This window comes from Ylistrum balloti, unplaced genomic scaffold (assembly GCF_031769215.1).
Source record: "Ylistrum balloti isolate Yb309-2 unplaced genomic scaffold, AGI_CSIRO_Ybal_v1 Utg369618, whole genome shotgun sequence".
In the NCBI taxonomy this organism is placed as follows: Eukaryota; Metazoa; Mollusca; class Bivalvia; order Pectinida; family Pectinidae; genus Ylistrum; species Ylistrum balloti.
The window spans coordinates 1,257,993-1,275,136 of NW_026781890.1; the positions used below are offsets into that span (position 1 = coordinate 1,257,993).

Here is a 17,144-nt window from a genome sequence, read left to right on the forward strand (position 1 = left end):
TCACAGCTATTGACAATGTTATAAATATTTAAATTTTATTTTACTTTTGACCAAATCGTTTGTGATGTGTAGTTAAATAAATCAGAAAGACTCTTGTTATTGAGTGTCCTGACTATGGGTCTAGGTCACCAGGTGCACATAGTTTTGAAATTTAATAGAAACAATAACTCGTGTGCATAGATTAAATTTTCTTGGTTAAGGAAATGTCATTTTAATCCGATTCAACCCTAGACGAACCTAATAGATATGTGATCATGTTACGAAGTTACCGGGAAGTTCACTTAATTTCAGCTTAATTTCATTAGTAAGTCAATCTTTAAAAATTGTAATAAAATAATTTGAGAAGAAATGGAATATTGTTGAGCTTTGTTGGAAAATATGACTTCGCGTACTAGTAGTGCAAGAATATAAAGCTTTGCTGAGAATGATTTAATTCGGGAAAACTTGAAACTCAAGTAAACCCTAGTATATATATATATATGAAATACAGGTAAATACGCATGTTCGGATTACGAAATGTGAGTCAAAATATATCCTGACATGCGAGTGAACATTGGTAAGAATGCTGTTAATGCTGGGTTCTAGAAATCAGTTATCAATTACCAGGTACACATTCACAATATTACGTATTATTCAGAGTCACAACAGTTCTGATAATTATGAAGATTCCGAGAAAACTTTCCATAAGTCAGTAAATCTCCTTACAGTTGAATGCGATCTCAATGTATGATCGTATCTGTATAAAACAAGGGTAGTGTAGACTTATGGGACACAAAATACCTTCATCACAACAAAAGTTAAACTGAAAGTCCAAATCAATGAACAAAAGTCAACGTATGACCAAAATCAGGATGTACAAAAGATCTATGAAAAAGGAGAAAAGGTAAAATGTTTCAGAAGGTAACGCATGTCTTCATTAACAACTCTCACCATTTGTTGATATAAATTACAAAATACCATAACTGTCTCATGCACGAGAAAGACCATTCTTGCACTTATAAAGAAATACGGAAAATTCTGTTTTTGTTGTCATTCTCAACGTCAATCTACATATAAAATTTAAGGAAGTAATCCACAAAAATCTCTTATGAACAAGACATTTTCACAAGTTGGGCGTGTTTCTATGAGTGAGAGGGTGTGTGTGTGTGGATATCTTAAGGCAGGGGTGCTTGTATTGTATACATAAAAATATTCAGTGGATTACTCCTTTATGAGATGATATTTTTATAGAACATCGTCATGACTATATATAATTCGTGTTTAATTGTTACTCTCAAAGTCAAACATTAAACCAGAAACTTACAAAAAAAAAAAAAAAAAAAACAGCGCGTCAAATGTCTGTTGGTATGTAGTATGCGATTAATAGACACGTTTTATTACACAGTATCCAATTCGATCACCCATGCAATAGTTATAAATCTGTCACTTGTGTAATGTACCCTTATGCGTTTTTCATTTGCTGTAGCAATTAGAATTCAAGTGTGATGTCGTAATATATGATAACATTATGAAAGGGAACTGGTGCAACAAAATGGCTGTCTCCGTTTGATTTTTCATCTATAATTTGACTTTAAAACATGTCAAAATGTATTTTTCTCTCCGAGTAATGTAATAAAAAGTATCTTAAATATTCTTTTATTTCAAATGAGACGAGTTGAAACTCCTCTTGAAGTTTGCATTTTTAACTATTCGTTTCATAAACTTGATACATCAGTGTAATTACAAAGGTAGGGCGGTAGAGGTTTTATTGAATCTATAAATCAGAAAAAAGTCACAATGGCTCGTCTCGTCCAACAAAATGTCTGTACAGATGTACTGTAAGACGAGTATCGAGAATTGTACATAAAAAATAATTGAATTATGGGATTGGTGTACTTCTCCATTTTAAATTGTCATCGATCACTTTGGATTTTCTTCAGTCTCCTCCCAGGCATTACAAATCAAGTTCTAGAGGGACTGATGATGCAGTATGATGCAGATTAATTCATTATTTGGCTCTATTCTATCTAATTCTAAGGTTTCATTCACTCGTGTGTATTTTGTACCATCTTTTTATCGAGTGAAAAAGAACGACGAAAGGAGAAAGCAAATGAAAATGTTTGCGTCAATATAATATATATATAGTAAAGGCATGTTGAACTAATTTACTGTCTAAACTTTGAATTCGTCCTTCAGATATTTCATGAAGCTCATTATGTTCATCATGCTGGTTACTTGTTTTAACAAAAATAATAATAATATGAAAATAAAAAGCTTAAAACGTCAGAAATCCAGGAGGATTATTCTTTTCTCAAACGGTACTTTGGTTTATACTTTGAAAGACCATTAGCAACCAATTATGATGACATTACAAATGCAACAAGACATATTTGGAGTAGGACGTCATACCTGGTTTTAACCACGGCATTTTCTGAACATGCTATTTAAACTGAAATTTCTCACAGAGGAACTATAGCGAGTGGAGGGGAATCATATGAAGTTTTTTTTTATAGTGTTACCCTACAGCCCCGTCAGGAACATGACACAGCACGAGTACAGGCAACCGGATATAGTTAGGAAGCAAGCCCATACTATGGAATCATATAATTTATTTACAGGATATTTTTGCGCAAAAAATAATTCTGGATGTCAAGTTAGTATTTAAGTGGTCACTGTTTCAAGAATCTGCACGACGTCAAAACGAAGTCGCACTAGATTTGTCATTGCTTATATCGTCAATTTTTCGTTGCGTGCAAAAAAGTCCCTTCAAATTATTCTATACTAAACGATGACGTAGAATAAGATTCATATACCTATCTCAGCATATCCGTATTTTTTCAGGTACTGGGTTTTAAGTGTCTTCAGGGACCGATACCTCTGTATTCAAATCAAATGCCACTTGCAAGTTGAAAGAACACTGAAGAATGCAGGCATGTTGGTTTTAAATATATCTTAAAATATATGCAACTATTAAATATATGCTATGCTTTAAACTATGACTATTTCAGTATTATCTTGATTAGAATGTCGCATAAGAAACAACGCGGCAACCTAGCATTGTTGTCTAACACTACTGAAAAGATGCTGACTTTTCCGCACACAAAACATAACAGCTCTTTTTTTAAAGTTAATACAAGAGGCCCAATGGGCCTGCATCGCCCAGCTGTTTTTCCATTGACATTGAGTTGTGTAACATTGAATAGTTACAAGTTTCGACTACCTGTTAAGAATTCAAAACAGTTTACCTCGTAATGTTGAATAATCTTGTGCATTTCGACAAATTTGGAAACCATCATAACAGCATGTTATTGGCGAAATATCAATATCTAAGGCTTTCTGGTTAATAAGAATAAGTTGTTTTCAACCCATTTGACTAGGGTGACGTTGAATACGGATCGACATAGCTGTTCATTGGAACAATTAATGCTGTGATGATTTTGTAAATTGTCAGCATAACATTAAGATAGGGACTCTGGGTGGATGGCAAAAGTGGGAGCATGCACAGTATAAAGGTTTTAATTGTAATGTTATGGTCCAGGAATTATTTCAGAGGAAAGACTGAATTGAGTACAAGGCCTATCCTCAGTATGAACAAAAACATACAATTCAACTGTTTATTATTAGGTGGAGAATGGGGTAGATTGAGAAAATCACCTTGAAGCTGGGTCAAGGTCATTAATTAAGGTCCATTAATTTGGACAAACTTTTTAGCCCTTCATCCCAGCACGATACAAGCCAAATAACAGTACCGTGGGCCTTTCAGTTAAAAGGAAGAAAATCTTTCACGATTTTAACACATTTTAACAATTTTGGTAGACCTTTGTACCAATATACTAAAGGCCCAATGTTATTTCCATTTGCCTTTCCCTTACTGAGAAGAAATCGTTTGAAGATTGTTTAACACATTTGATTCTGCCTTTCGGTAACTAAAAAGTAATTTGACGATTTTCATATTTGACACATGTGAACTTGAACGTTTGTCAAGGTCTTTAATTTAAACAAACTTTATGACCCTCCATCCCTGCTTGTTACAGGCCCAATATCAATATGAGTAACTGTATGTTCTCAAATGAGAACCATGCTAGCAACAACGATTATATCGGGAGTACTAACGAATACCTACTTCATGTTCGACAAAGAAAATGTGCATCATAAAAAATTGGTATTTCCGTCACTTAAGTTGGAGTTACTATTGATTAGTTCACTTCGTCATTATCACATAGAAAATAAGACGCGTGCAAAAATCATTAATTAAGGTTACCCAACATAGGTGAACTGAACTCAGTACTTGGTTTGTATGGTATGTAATGTATTAGCAAGTAATAAAAGGATGCCGTTTACACGATATTATGTGTATCAGGTGTGAAAGGAGAAATATAAAAATATAAAACAAACTAAAATATACCGTACCTACATTGATACCTGCTTTCTCCAACTCAAACCGTCAAGTACCCATCTATTGGTCAAGATAGATAACAAGGCGTTTCCGAGCTATCTATGTTCACTTCCATAAACATTAATAGTTCAATGTCCCTTTTTAGGATATAACGAAGACTTCATGTTAAACTGGCGCTACTCTGGATTTCATATTGAAGACGTGATCCAGTATGAATTTGAAGGTTTAATCAATGTCACCAGTAAAAATGGACAGAGAAACTTGTCAGCTTATGGTGTTTTATGGATCATCCTGAAACTTATATATAGTGTCTTCAGCAGTAACAAATATATTTCACAAGTGTTTCTAATGTTTTAGTATCTTTTACGAGTGCGCAGCACTTCTATTTATTTACATTTTCACAAGCAAAATTGCTATATCACTGGCATATTTATAAATAGATGGAGCTGACTAGCCATTTCGCAGACACTACTCACTCATTATAACTTCGCGTCAAAACATAGTTAGCTTGTGATAAATTATTTCAAACATGATACAAAAAAAAATTTCAAAGTATATCTATTTTTATATTCACATAGATAATGTTACTTATCCATGTCAACATTAGGCAATATGTGCAAAATATCTATCTTTTCCCTTCTTTTTGCGACAGATAATTATCATATATATCAACTTTACAACACTCCGGCTAAAGGAAATGTAGTCCTTTGTCTGAGTGCAAACAAATGCCCGTAAGTTTTCACTCATATATTCCAGTTTTCGTTGAGAGACTTGCAAAATAGCCAGCAAACATCAGTGTAAACATGTTTTATTAGAATAGTTAAATACATTACATCAATAATTATTTATAATTTACAAAGATAATGTTAAACTCTACAATTAAATATTAAATATTCAACTAAGTTATCTCATTCCATTGTCATTTAGTCAACTGATTGATAATTGGTAACGATATAATTTTTATGGTATACTATAGCATTTACATGACATTTAAGGATGCCTTTTTCAAAATATAATGGAATTCTGTGTACAGGATGCTCAAAACGAATTATGAAAATAGCCTTCATTACTGCAGACGATCAATTGTATCGATCACAGAGTCTTTCACTAATGTTTGTTTTAGATTGTAATTAAACGCAACTTAACATTATGGATCCCGAGAGTTGTTTCATCAATGGAACAGTAACAGGTCCAGCAGGTCTTTCCAAGTTCTTAACCCTTAACAAACTATCCATCTACTATGACTACTGACATTTCTTATGTGTGAATATTGACATTTTCTACGAGCAAGAAACCAAGGAAAAAGCATTTCAGTTACAAAGACATGATGCATGAATATTAGACATATGTATAACATTCGCAACGTATTGATCGACACGGATACGAGAGCTTAATTTCGTTAAAAATGACACTTGATTTTAACAAGAAACTACATTTCATATTTGGATACCGTACAGATCAAATGAATGGCCCCAAAATACAACGTACAATATGTAGTTCCATATGAGGTTCAGTTAATTTCCATGTCCTATTGATTTATACCTTGGCCAATGAATATGTTATTATAGTGAGAACAATCTGTGGAGTCTTCCGACTTTATGAGTTTACTTTTACAATGTAGACATAATGGTATTATTTCATGGTTTTTACATTAAACGATATTTCATTTTAACAACGGAATCCATGATCATGTCAAATTGGTTGTACATTTGTGTATTCGATGACATTTGTGCGCCTTGTTTTAATGTCTCACACAATATTATTATTAAATCTGTCAGACAGACTAGCAACGACAGGCGAAATCATCTCTATTGCTCTTCCGGCTACCAAAAAACATGGCTAATGTTGAGACACGATGCCCTTCAGTTGATAGCCACCCGGGATCCTCGGAATCATACATAACTATAATTCTGTTTCACAATAATATTACGAACACAATAGATAGTTATTTATTTCCAGTACTTGCTCGCTGAAGACTGACTGGGAAGTTGTTCTATACTACTATGATTCAATCCTTTTCTATAGTAAAATGCTGTACTAAATGGCTGTTCCATTTTCGTAAACCCAATTCTTTCATGTAATGCCACCGATACCGAGTTTCCGTCATCTATACCGGCCATACAGCATCCATCCTGAGCTATCATTTTCTGTGTTAGAGCTACAGTTATGTATTTCCCTAACTTTTTATCCCTGTGTTCCGGAATGACGTATGTCATTCCCAACAATCCAGTGATGTGCTGTAATGTCCAGGCCACCAGCTGGCCGGATGAGTCTTCGATACCAACACTTAGACCCTCAAGCAGTAACATGCGCTTTACGCTCTTGACATAGTCAAAATCTTTGTACCACACACCCGTTATAATTGTTTCATAATCTTCTGATCGGAGACTTCTTACGGAATATCCTTGTGGTAGGTCACTGAAAGGAGTAAATATATATTCAAAGGATGTGACACTTTTTTGCGAGTAACCTATACGGCATTTTATCAGTTTGACAAAAATGACCACACATATATATATGATTTTACTTGTAATACATCCTCGACACTCCACGGGTTACGATCACATTCGCTCTCTGCACCTCTACAAAATGTCATGCCGAAATCAAAGGTTCCATTTGCCGACACTTTGTGGCAAAGACGAAAAGACTAGTTTGATTCATTGATGTATATCAAACGAATTTCGGGGTCGCATAACGATAAATGGTAATGGCTTAGAAGTTTGTAATCTTCAAAAGGAGCATATCAGTTTGTTTTTAGCCAGTGTTTTTTTCTCCTGGAACCAATCAAATTACTTCGTTTGTGCTTTCAAATCAACCATGACATGTTCCAGGGGTGCAGAGAGCGAAATTGATTGTAACCTCTGCAAAGAACACATTGTAACAAATGCATAAATCGATTGCAAATTTTACATAATCAAATCTCAAATATGAATGTTTCTTCATTCCTAAGGTACATATATTTGCTATGTGTTTCATTTCACCAACACTAACACTTTTATCCACAGAGAGCAATATTGCCTATTTTCCTTTTTTCTCATTTAGGAAGGTTTTCCATGGCGGGTGTCATCTATAATGCAAAAGATGTTTACCCTTCCGGAACGCCTAGTTTTATTGTCTTTATGATTTCCACGGGACAATGTTTACTAATTTGACATTAAAGATTCTGTTGACAAGTCGGTTTGATTGAAACGTACGAGTCAAAGAAAGCAATTATGTCGTGAATACTCATACTGAATCCATCAATCTGAATTCCAGTGTCCACTAGAAATATTTAAATAATTAATAAACAACAAAACACCTCATTATTTGTGCAAATATTGTTATAACTTCCCCACAACTATTGGTGTACTTGTTCCTTTCGAATCAAATGTGATGGCAGTCTAAATACCTATCAAGTGACTACACGCAAAGTGAATCCGCAACTCCACTTTAATGTCGGGGCTACATAAGGGCCAGAAAGCGCGTACCTTAATTGAGTGCCATATGCAATATTCTAGCATTTGATTGTGTTCGCTGCAAAGAATAGCTTATAACACTTGTTAAAGATTACTTTGAAATAAATTTGTAGTGTACACAGCAAAACATTTGTAAAAAAAAAAAGAAAAAAAAAGAATTAGGTAAAGTGTAATAGCAGAAATAAAAAACACGGTTATGATTGGTCAGAAATATAGATACATGTACATCTCTGGGGAAGATGTGTTGTCGCTAGTGATGACCAAATATATTGCATGATAATAATGTACATATTACCATTAATGTTGATTTTCATTATTCTATAGATGACAATACACAACGTTTCATTCCATGTCTTAATTTTACATTTCCTACCGAGTTGAGAAAAAATTAATTGTTGACATTTGACAAAAAGGGCTTTGTTAGCAATGATGATACTCAAAAAAATCAATCTGATCTCTCTCAAAAAATCTACCTCTGTGAAATGATAAAAAAATGCTCCAACTTGTTGTTTAACTCGTAGGTTGACCAACCAATTGCTAACCCTAACTAAGTTTTGGGCAACTGGAGTCAACTTTGAAATTCATTCTATTTCAAAGGTGAAAGAATCAAGTAATGTTCTCTGCTACATATTCGGATAGATACTTGCTTTATCTTTCTATTTAGAAAGTCCGTCCGCTACTTTTTACTGTCATAAATGAATAATGAAAAAATAACTTTCATATCATTAGTGTCATCATGTCAACAAAATCGCAATTCATATTCAGAATCGAAGAAACAAGCTCTCATTGTGTACAAAATAATGACTTGCAGAGTAACTCTTTGGGATATACAAGTCGAATAAAACAAGGTATTGTGGAATGTTTTTCGTCCTAAATTTCTCTAGAAAAAGCTCGTCATTGCACACTCGGTACATTCATAAACTATCGTGTAAAAGGAATAGAGCTGGGCAGTTGCGAATTTATAGAGAATACCAAAATGTATGGAGCAATGACAGAAAAGAAAACGATGTCGACATCTTTCCGATAGTTCAAAGCATTTTAATATGATATGCATTGGTAGGCACAGCAAATAAATGTGAAAATATCCTGTCCATAAACACCAATTCCAACATTTTAACAAGTAAATTTGACCCATAGCTTCCATTGTAAAGCCATACATTGAAGGTCTGATAAAGCATGACACAAATTAGAAATACTGAATATGAAGATACAATAGTTATGCAAATAAAAAATCATGTACTTCTGTAAACATTTTCAGAAATGTATCTATTTGATTTGTCAGCAAAGTGTATATATCGCAGAAGATGATTATGCAACTTATTCTAGCTCGTGATCTATAATATGATGTGCATATTTCATGTAGGTATTACCAATCAACTGATCAATAGAATTGGAAGCGTCATATATAACAGTGTACAATATATATTGAAAAACGAACGTTACCTTGATCAAGGTGATATTAAGTTAAGATAGATATTTTGGATGTGTTAAATATTTGTAAGTTTGCCAGTTGGTTCCGTTGTTTTATACATTCTTCTCATTTTAGAACGTCTCATTAGTTTCTTGGACTGACCAAGGTTTACATAGCGGGTTTCGTCGAGGAAGTAGAAGACGCTTTCTCTTCCTGAATACCTGGTCTTCTTCTCCTTGTACTATTTTTCAGGAGTCTCCTTGTAAATTTTTCTTTTGTTCATATTTTAATTTGAGTTTGGAATTTGATTGTGTTTACATGTTGGTTTTTTCTTGTTGTTTTCTACTACTCAAAATGTGTATCAAGTTAGAGTTAACATATTTATAGCGTGTGCAAGTACAAACACAGACGAACTTTTGAAATCAGTCTACAAACTACCAGCTCTGTCAAATAAACTATGCTTAATGTCCTGAAAATAGGAAAGTTACAAATGAAGTGAACTGGGATGAGATTACAGTTACATAAACGACGTAAGCGTTCCTCTTAAAGAATGGTTTTAAATCGCTGGAATGGAACTCCTACAACAATCACGCAAAAAAATAAAAAAAAACCACTTACGGTAATTGGATCCCTGTAGCACAGTAGTACAGTGGCACTTCCGCCGCCAAATGTTCCACATACAGTGCTTCCGGTGACGTACACAGAACGTTGTTAACTATCTGTAAGGTTTTGGTCCATAAACCAGCTATGAAAACAACAAGAAAATATCAGTCAAATTCGATATAACTAGGACAAAATATGTTCCGGAAGAGTAACCGTCTTCTGCTTAATCGACCGCCATGTAAACCTAGTCCAATTGAATATTGAAAATATCCCAGGGAAATAACTATGACAACCGTAAAACTTCCCCATAATTTTCCTTAACCTGCTTCTTTTGAAACCCTGTGTTATGAGTTTGTCAGTTCACATCTTGCACGATCATATAACAATTTTTCATTATTAGAAACGTTAAGTGCGTCAGTTTTCTCAACCTCAGTAATTATTTATATGTAATCGCTTCTGTTGAATTTAAACGCAGACATAGCGATGCTCAATCAATTCATCTTTAATTATCAAACTACAGTTATTTTTGTTTGACATTATGTAATGTTAGTCAGTTACTTGATCAATATTAGATAATTGGTTATTCGATGTTGTATTTTATTGTAGTTTGCTTACGAAAGAGGATAACAGGCTGGCTCAAGATACCACTTTTATAGAGCAAATTCCGTAACACATTATCTTCTGCCTCTTCAAACTTGTAAAGATGTGTGATTTTCTCGTGATCAGGATCCTAATTTTTTATAACAGAAAAATTGCAGTATTTGTAACATCAATATAACATGCACATGGCAATAATTTCAAATCAAAAATTCATTTAAATTGAATAAGTTGATATCATCAATTCGCTGATTGGTTAAAAAACCAAAATTATCAACATCTCTTCCTGATCTACAATCGATCATAACATTCTGTGATAGTATGCATGTGTTACTTCATCATATCAAATAGTGTTATATCAGCTTATTATAGCAAGTTATGGTAGTATCACCGTTTACCGTTTTGAAGTTTGAAAGTTTGACGATGAAGGGAAATTTCCAGGGGTAGAAAAAAGGTGTAAGTTTGGAGATGTTCAATCAACTAGCCGTAGGGAAGTAACGAAAGACATAATCGACCTGTTATACAGTTAATTCGTCTATGTAACCTTTAAGTGTATAATTCACTAGTGTTATATACACTTCCACTGGCAACGTCAGTCAAAAAGTGGATTGTGATATCATGATATAGAGATTGTACAAAAGACACACATGCAAGTAGAATATCCCCTTTAATAGACATTTAGAATTAGACACAACAGAGCCAAAACAAAAACAAAAAACAAAACAAGACAATACCAACATGTCAACATAATCACAATCCGGACTCAAATTCAATAAAACTAGGGCAAAATATGAACAAAAGAGATATTTACACGAAGATTTATGAAACCATGTATAACGAGTTTGTCCAGTAACGACTTCTTGTACGAAAAACGTAATAATGCGAACATACCTTTGACTATCCGGGGAAGGGTGTCGCTATCCAGAAATGGAAAAAAAGCGGGAAAATTTAAATGATCACACTTTTCATACAGCTTGGTTGAAAGCTGTTCATGTTAGTTTCGTAGTAGGAAAAGAAGGAAAACACCGAGATAAGCGGCTGTTGTAGAAGAGTCTGTCTTGTCCTTGGTTTCCAATTCTGATGATTATATACGATGGACTCGGTTAACAAGATTTTTGTGACCTGTTTTGATAAGCACTGCGATAAATTCTGCCCCTTAGGAAAACAATACAAGTCAGCCAAAATGCTAATTCATATCATTATCTTTCGGAGAGTGTAAACGAAGCTCCGAAAGATCACGTGTTGACGTTGGCTAACTCCAATCAAAACAGCCATGGGTGGTAGACTAGGTTAGTTGGAAGCTGATAACCTTTTTCTCTCAGACAGTGTTATAATTTTGTGAAGGGTCAAATTTTAATGATAACATTGATTAATTTCAAACGCATGGGAACAAAATAACGAAAGCTAAGCATTTAGTCTCTTTAAAGAGAAGAGATGGAGATACTGAGTCTGCCACTATACTTGCTAGTCAGAGGCATGCATTCGGAGATTTATACATAATATTGAACTTTGTCACATTGATCACGTAATGACATTGAGGACATGTCTGTTTGTACGTCGGAGATTGTATTCTGTTGATTTTCTTATTCAATTTGTGTCATTTACACAAAACTTTTGTCAGATAGTTGGCGGAACTTTCGGTTTATACATCTACGGAACATTCGAATGTTTTTCTGTGTTTATTGTGGAGTAATTTTGAATTCTTTGGAGGACAATAAATATGTCCAAGCACGGACTTACCGTGGACGGAGCGCCTACATGTACATGTACGTCTCATGTGAGCGGTGTTGAAAATGTTTCGATAACTGTTTCTCCTGTACAAACCGGTGTTAAAAGACTCACCCCAGATACTTCTCCTAGCCCAGACTCCGTAAATAATGTTTCGAAAAAAACCCCGCAAATTTCCGATACCCCGCCCAGCCACACCCAGTCCTCCGAACATTCAGAAGGGGTTTGTTCACCAAATCCTGACATCCCAATAAAACCAGATGATATTAAACGCATGGTAGATGAGCTTGTGGGTCCTGTATCACATTTAGTTGCTCAGGTATTGAAGACCATATTGATTGATGAGTTTCGTCCCATGATCGAGAGCTCGGTTAAAGAGATTATGGAATCCAACGACAGTATAGGTCGTATGATAGCCAGCTGTGTTGAGAGCAAAATTCAATCTGACCCTCATCTTGTAGAGAGGGAAGTTGCATTAAAGAATGTAGAAGTGCATGAAAATGAAATAGCAACACTGAAAAACTGTATTGATCTACGGGAAAAGAAAATCGAGAATCAAAATAATATCTTGAACCAACACGAACAATACTTGAAAAGAACTTGATTGAAATGTTTAAATGTGCCTGTTCCGCAAGAGCAAACGAGTTCGCCTTTTGACCCATTAAAAGCTGTACTGAATATTCTACGCATGCTTGATATTGACATGTCCCCTCATGCTATATCTAGATGTCACATCTTAGGTCAAATTTCTGATGGTAGAGTTACAATCGTCGCTAGATTTGTGCGATACTATGATCGTCAGATGGTTTTCGACGAAAAGAAAATGATGAAGGGTAACGAGCACAGGACAATGATAGTACAGTCCCTTACCAAACACCGACAGATGATAGTGAGCGAGTTAAATTCATTCCTTTTGGACACGAGACGGGAAAATCTTCGCGCTAAAGGGAGAGAGATCTACTAAGATCCTGGTGTCGAGGTCAAATCACCAATCTAGTACCAATGGGAGGAGTTCCTCCTAAGGATGTACTGTACATACAATCAGCCTCTGGATCTCAGACATGTCTATATGTTGTAAAAATGTTAAAACTTCGATTTTGAGGAATTCGTTGATTATTATTACTTTTTTCTAATTATATATTAAGAAAGTATTGTTACATATGAACTAATTCATAAAACTGGAAAACTGAATTGTTCTTGTATGTCATTGCCTTAAAATTTATATGTATATTGATTGGAGAGGGCGTCGATAATGCCGCTTGATAATCTATAGTTTAAAAAATTCGTTCATCTGGAGCAAGATATCCACGAATGCGCGACGCGGCATGTCCTCAATAGCTGCACAAGGTGAGTGTAGCAGGATAGTGCAACCCCGTACACTTGAACTCACTGGACTTTTTTCTTCTAGGGATATTTTAAAGATAGGGTATACCACCTATCTTAAACAATTACTATCAAGCTGAAATGTGGCGTTTGTAGAGAAATACGTTTTTGTACAAGAAATAAATTTGTATGGTTACAGCTTCAACAGCATTATCCTCACATTTCTAAATGTGTTTTTTTTTTCTTCAAAAAATATTAATCTTAAGAATAAGGACGGATATTATACAAAACCCTATAACCTGTACGATTTCGTTGTTGTAAATGAAAGACGAGTTGAGTCATATAACTAAAATACAGCTAGTAAAACTGTGTTAATGTGTGAGATACCAGTCTGTTAATAACTTCATAACTATATAAAATAATGATATTAAATATCAATGAATGTAATTAGATAAAGACCCGTTCTCGACACATCTTAAGTCTGGTAATCACATTAAAAATACATGATGGCTGAGGTTAAGAATAGTAGAAGTGACACGTACATGAAGATTAACAACTTTAGTGTCACTTACCTTCAAGGCTTGCTCTGTAGTTTTTATGAGAACAGCACTAAAGTCCGGCCATTTGTCCACATACACGTCATATCCGGTCAACCCTCGTACTATTAATGATATTGGTTGATAAACCTGAAACAGAAAACTATTGTTGCATATTAATATACCTAAACGTATAATTTTTCGTTATCACTAACCTGTCGCTGAAATTTCTTAAAATAATTCCTTTATTGAGATTTTCACTGCGAAGTACAAATTAGTAAATTTTCATCATGAATAGCTTTCTGATCTAATAAGATATGTAGTCGTGTATCTTAACACAGAGACTATCGATTCATTTTTGTACCATCTTCAAATACATCACAATAGATATCTTAAGCTCTTACAACTGCATCATGCTAGGTAAATATTCGGCCTTTAGTATATGTATAACTTTAACTACAATCATAGCTGAGTTCTGTAAACTGGTAATCACCTTGTACAGTCTTAAGACTGATTAGAATACACGTCCCTCAAGTCACGACCTTATTCCTAATAGACGTCAGTGCGTTTAAAAAAATACGTATGATTTAGGAATTTTATTCTATTTCGGATTTAGTGAACCATCTCATTTGCATTTTGAACATTCATTTTTTTTCGCTTGCTGAATTATATCACTTAATAATCTTAGCATCAGTGACGAGTCCTAGATGGACGAAAATAACAGTTTTCAAATTATTGAAAATCTTTCTGGATATTTCGCAAAGGACGACTGAAACTATAATCCCCATACACTGTATAATTAGACTGTCTACTGAAACTGTAAATCTGGTCATCTAGTTCGTTATTACATACAACATTATACATTTATTGACCGAGTTTGAGGTCGGCCGACGGCAAGTTTGGTCCGAAGGTTCAACATAACACACCGAAAGTCTAGTCTACAAATGTTTTATTTTGACTTCTACCGTTGATATTTAAGAAAACAGATCATTATAGATAAAGATAAATGACAGGAAATCATTTCAACAATTTTAATTCTGAAATGAATTTTCAACAACAACGTGGCTTGATATTATCGTTTAATGATGGAAATTGTCGAGTAACGACCGGCAAGTACCGAAAACGACCGGGAAGTACCGAAAACGACCAGGAAGTACCGAACAGTAATGAGCTGTGACGTAAGCAGTCAACATCGAGATGTTGACCTCTGAAATTTTTTCAGACTTTGTTCACTGTAGAAAAGTATAGAGAATAGAAAGTAAAAGTATAAAAATCAGTGTTTGATGTTTACACTGAATAAATTGAATGCTGGTAAAACCACTTACCATTATCGATTGTGGAAGGTGTTTCTTTAACACGAGCATCATATCAGGAAGATATTTGGGTTGTAGTAAAACCGCCATGTTATTTTTCTACAAACACAAAGGTACAGAAAAATTGGTTCTGAATACTCGCAAATACATATCATTAACCCAAATTGAAAAATATTTTTTCTCTTGATCATTCATTTGTATATATTTTGTAAATCGTAGTCCTAAAATAAAGTATATTAAACGAGATTGAAGATTCTGTCATATCGCATGTACATAGGACTGGTCAAAGTAACTTCCATTATTTTTTTTAAAATTTGATAAAAAAGTTAATATACATACTTTTGTGAACCTCGATTTCGAACCTGAACAAACAGAGATAAATAATTCTCACAACTTCATAAAACAATAATCCAACAGCTGTTTTTACACGGAAGTTCTCCCGAAAATACTTAAACGTGCGAATTTTAATACACACACACACACACACACACACACCGTCACTCTTCTTCACCCCTCACTCGTGCTCACAAACGTGTGATCAAATGTCTAAATAGCTAAACAATATACTGTTAACTTAATAACACAACATTCTTTGGAATTCATCGTTATTTCCTACACTCATTTTACTGTGGTTTTGTCGTACTTCCGGTAATGCACGATCCGGGATGTTCTAGTGCGCGACGCTCAGTCAGCCAGGACCTGAATACGTATGCAGTGTTAGCGGAAATTTTATTACTCTGAATATAACAAGATACTGCCATATAAATCAAAATATATTCTTTTTTACCCAATAACACTATCAAACACCAGGGCCTTATATAGATCTAAGTTATGAAATCGGCTTACATAACTATTGAAGTTCCTCCTAAAGAATAAACATTTATAAAATAATGAATTAAGAAGTTTATTGAATAATGGTGCACCTCCCAGTCTAGATCTTAACAATTCTTTTGTTCCTATTTGATATTCCTCACAGGTTCAAAACTTAGGTCTTTAACATCACTTGCGAGTCCTTGAACAGCTGTTAGATTTATTTAAGTTCTCTATTTGGTATCACTGTATTCAATCTAAATTTGTATTGAAAGGTGCTATTCATTTGTATGTATTTTGTAAATCGTACTCCTAAAATAAAGTATATTAAACGAGATTGAAGATTCTGTCATATCGCATGTACATAGGACTGGTCAAAGTATCTTCCGTAATTTTTTTTAAAGTTTGATAAAAAAGTTAATATACATACTTTTGTGAACCTCGATTTCGAACCTGAACAAACAGAGATATACTAATTCTCACAACTTCATACAATAATCCAACAGTTGTTTTTACACGGAGGTTCTCCCGAAAATACTTAAACGTGCGAATTTTAATACACACACACCGTCACTCTTCTTCACCCCTCACCCGTGCTCACAAACGCGTGATCAAATATCTATTTATGCTTGCAAACTAAAACATCTAAATATCTCAACAGTATACTGTTAAATTAATAACACAACATTTTTTGGAATTCATCGTTATTTCCTATACTCATTTTAATGTGGTTTTTATCGTAGTGACAAAATAAGTATTCTGCTAAATATATCGTACTTACGGTAATTCACGATCCGGGATGTTCTGGTGCGCGACGCTCAGTCAGCCTTGTGGTAGATTAACAGTCAATATTGATATTGAGCTGAAGTATAATATATTGGTATTCACAACAAATTGTCATATATAGTGTGTAGGTATTTAAGGATCAAAATAATACGGCTAATTCATCAAGATGACACAGCACAAGGTTTATAGATAACATGGCAGACGACA

General features: G+C 34.2%; 1 protein-coding gene across 1 annotated transcript; it reads right to left on the minus strand.

Moving 5' to 3' along the window:
* Positions 1 to 5,167: 5,167 nt before the first annotated feature.
* On the minus strand, positions 5,168 to 15,504 carry LOC132549221 (glycine N-acyltransferase-like). The gene is made up of 5 exons (XM_060213139.1): positions 15,354 to 15,504; positions 14,065 to 14,178; positions 10,460 to 10,574; positions 9,860 to 9,986; positions 5,168 to 6,793 (listed from the first exon to the last, which is right to left on the minus strand). Exons 1-5 carry the CDS (start codon positions 15,429 to 15,431, stop codon positions 6,325 to 6,327), a joined length of 903 nt encoding a protein of 300 aa, XP_060069122.1. The 5' UTR covers positions 15,432 to 15,504; the 3' UTR covers positions 5,168 to 6,324.
* Positions 15,505 to 17,144: the final 1,640 nt, after the last annotated feature.

Excerpts from the sequence above, each read along its gene's own strand:
- LOC132549221 (XM_060213139.1), bottom strand. The coding sequence starts at position 15,431 with ATGGCGGTTTTACTACAACCCAAATATCTTCCTGATATGATGCTCGTG. Across the intron at positions 14,179-15,353 it reads ACCTTCCACAATCGATAATG|GTTTATCAACCAATATCATT; the intron begins GTAAGTGGTTTT and ends TTTCTGTTTCAG. Across the intron at positions 10,575-14,064 it reads CTACAGAGCAAGCCTTGAAG|GATCCTGATCACGAGAAAAT; the intron begins GTAAGTGACACT and ends ATAAAAAATTAG.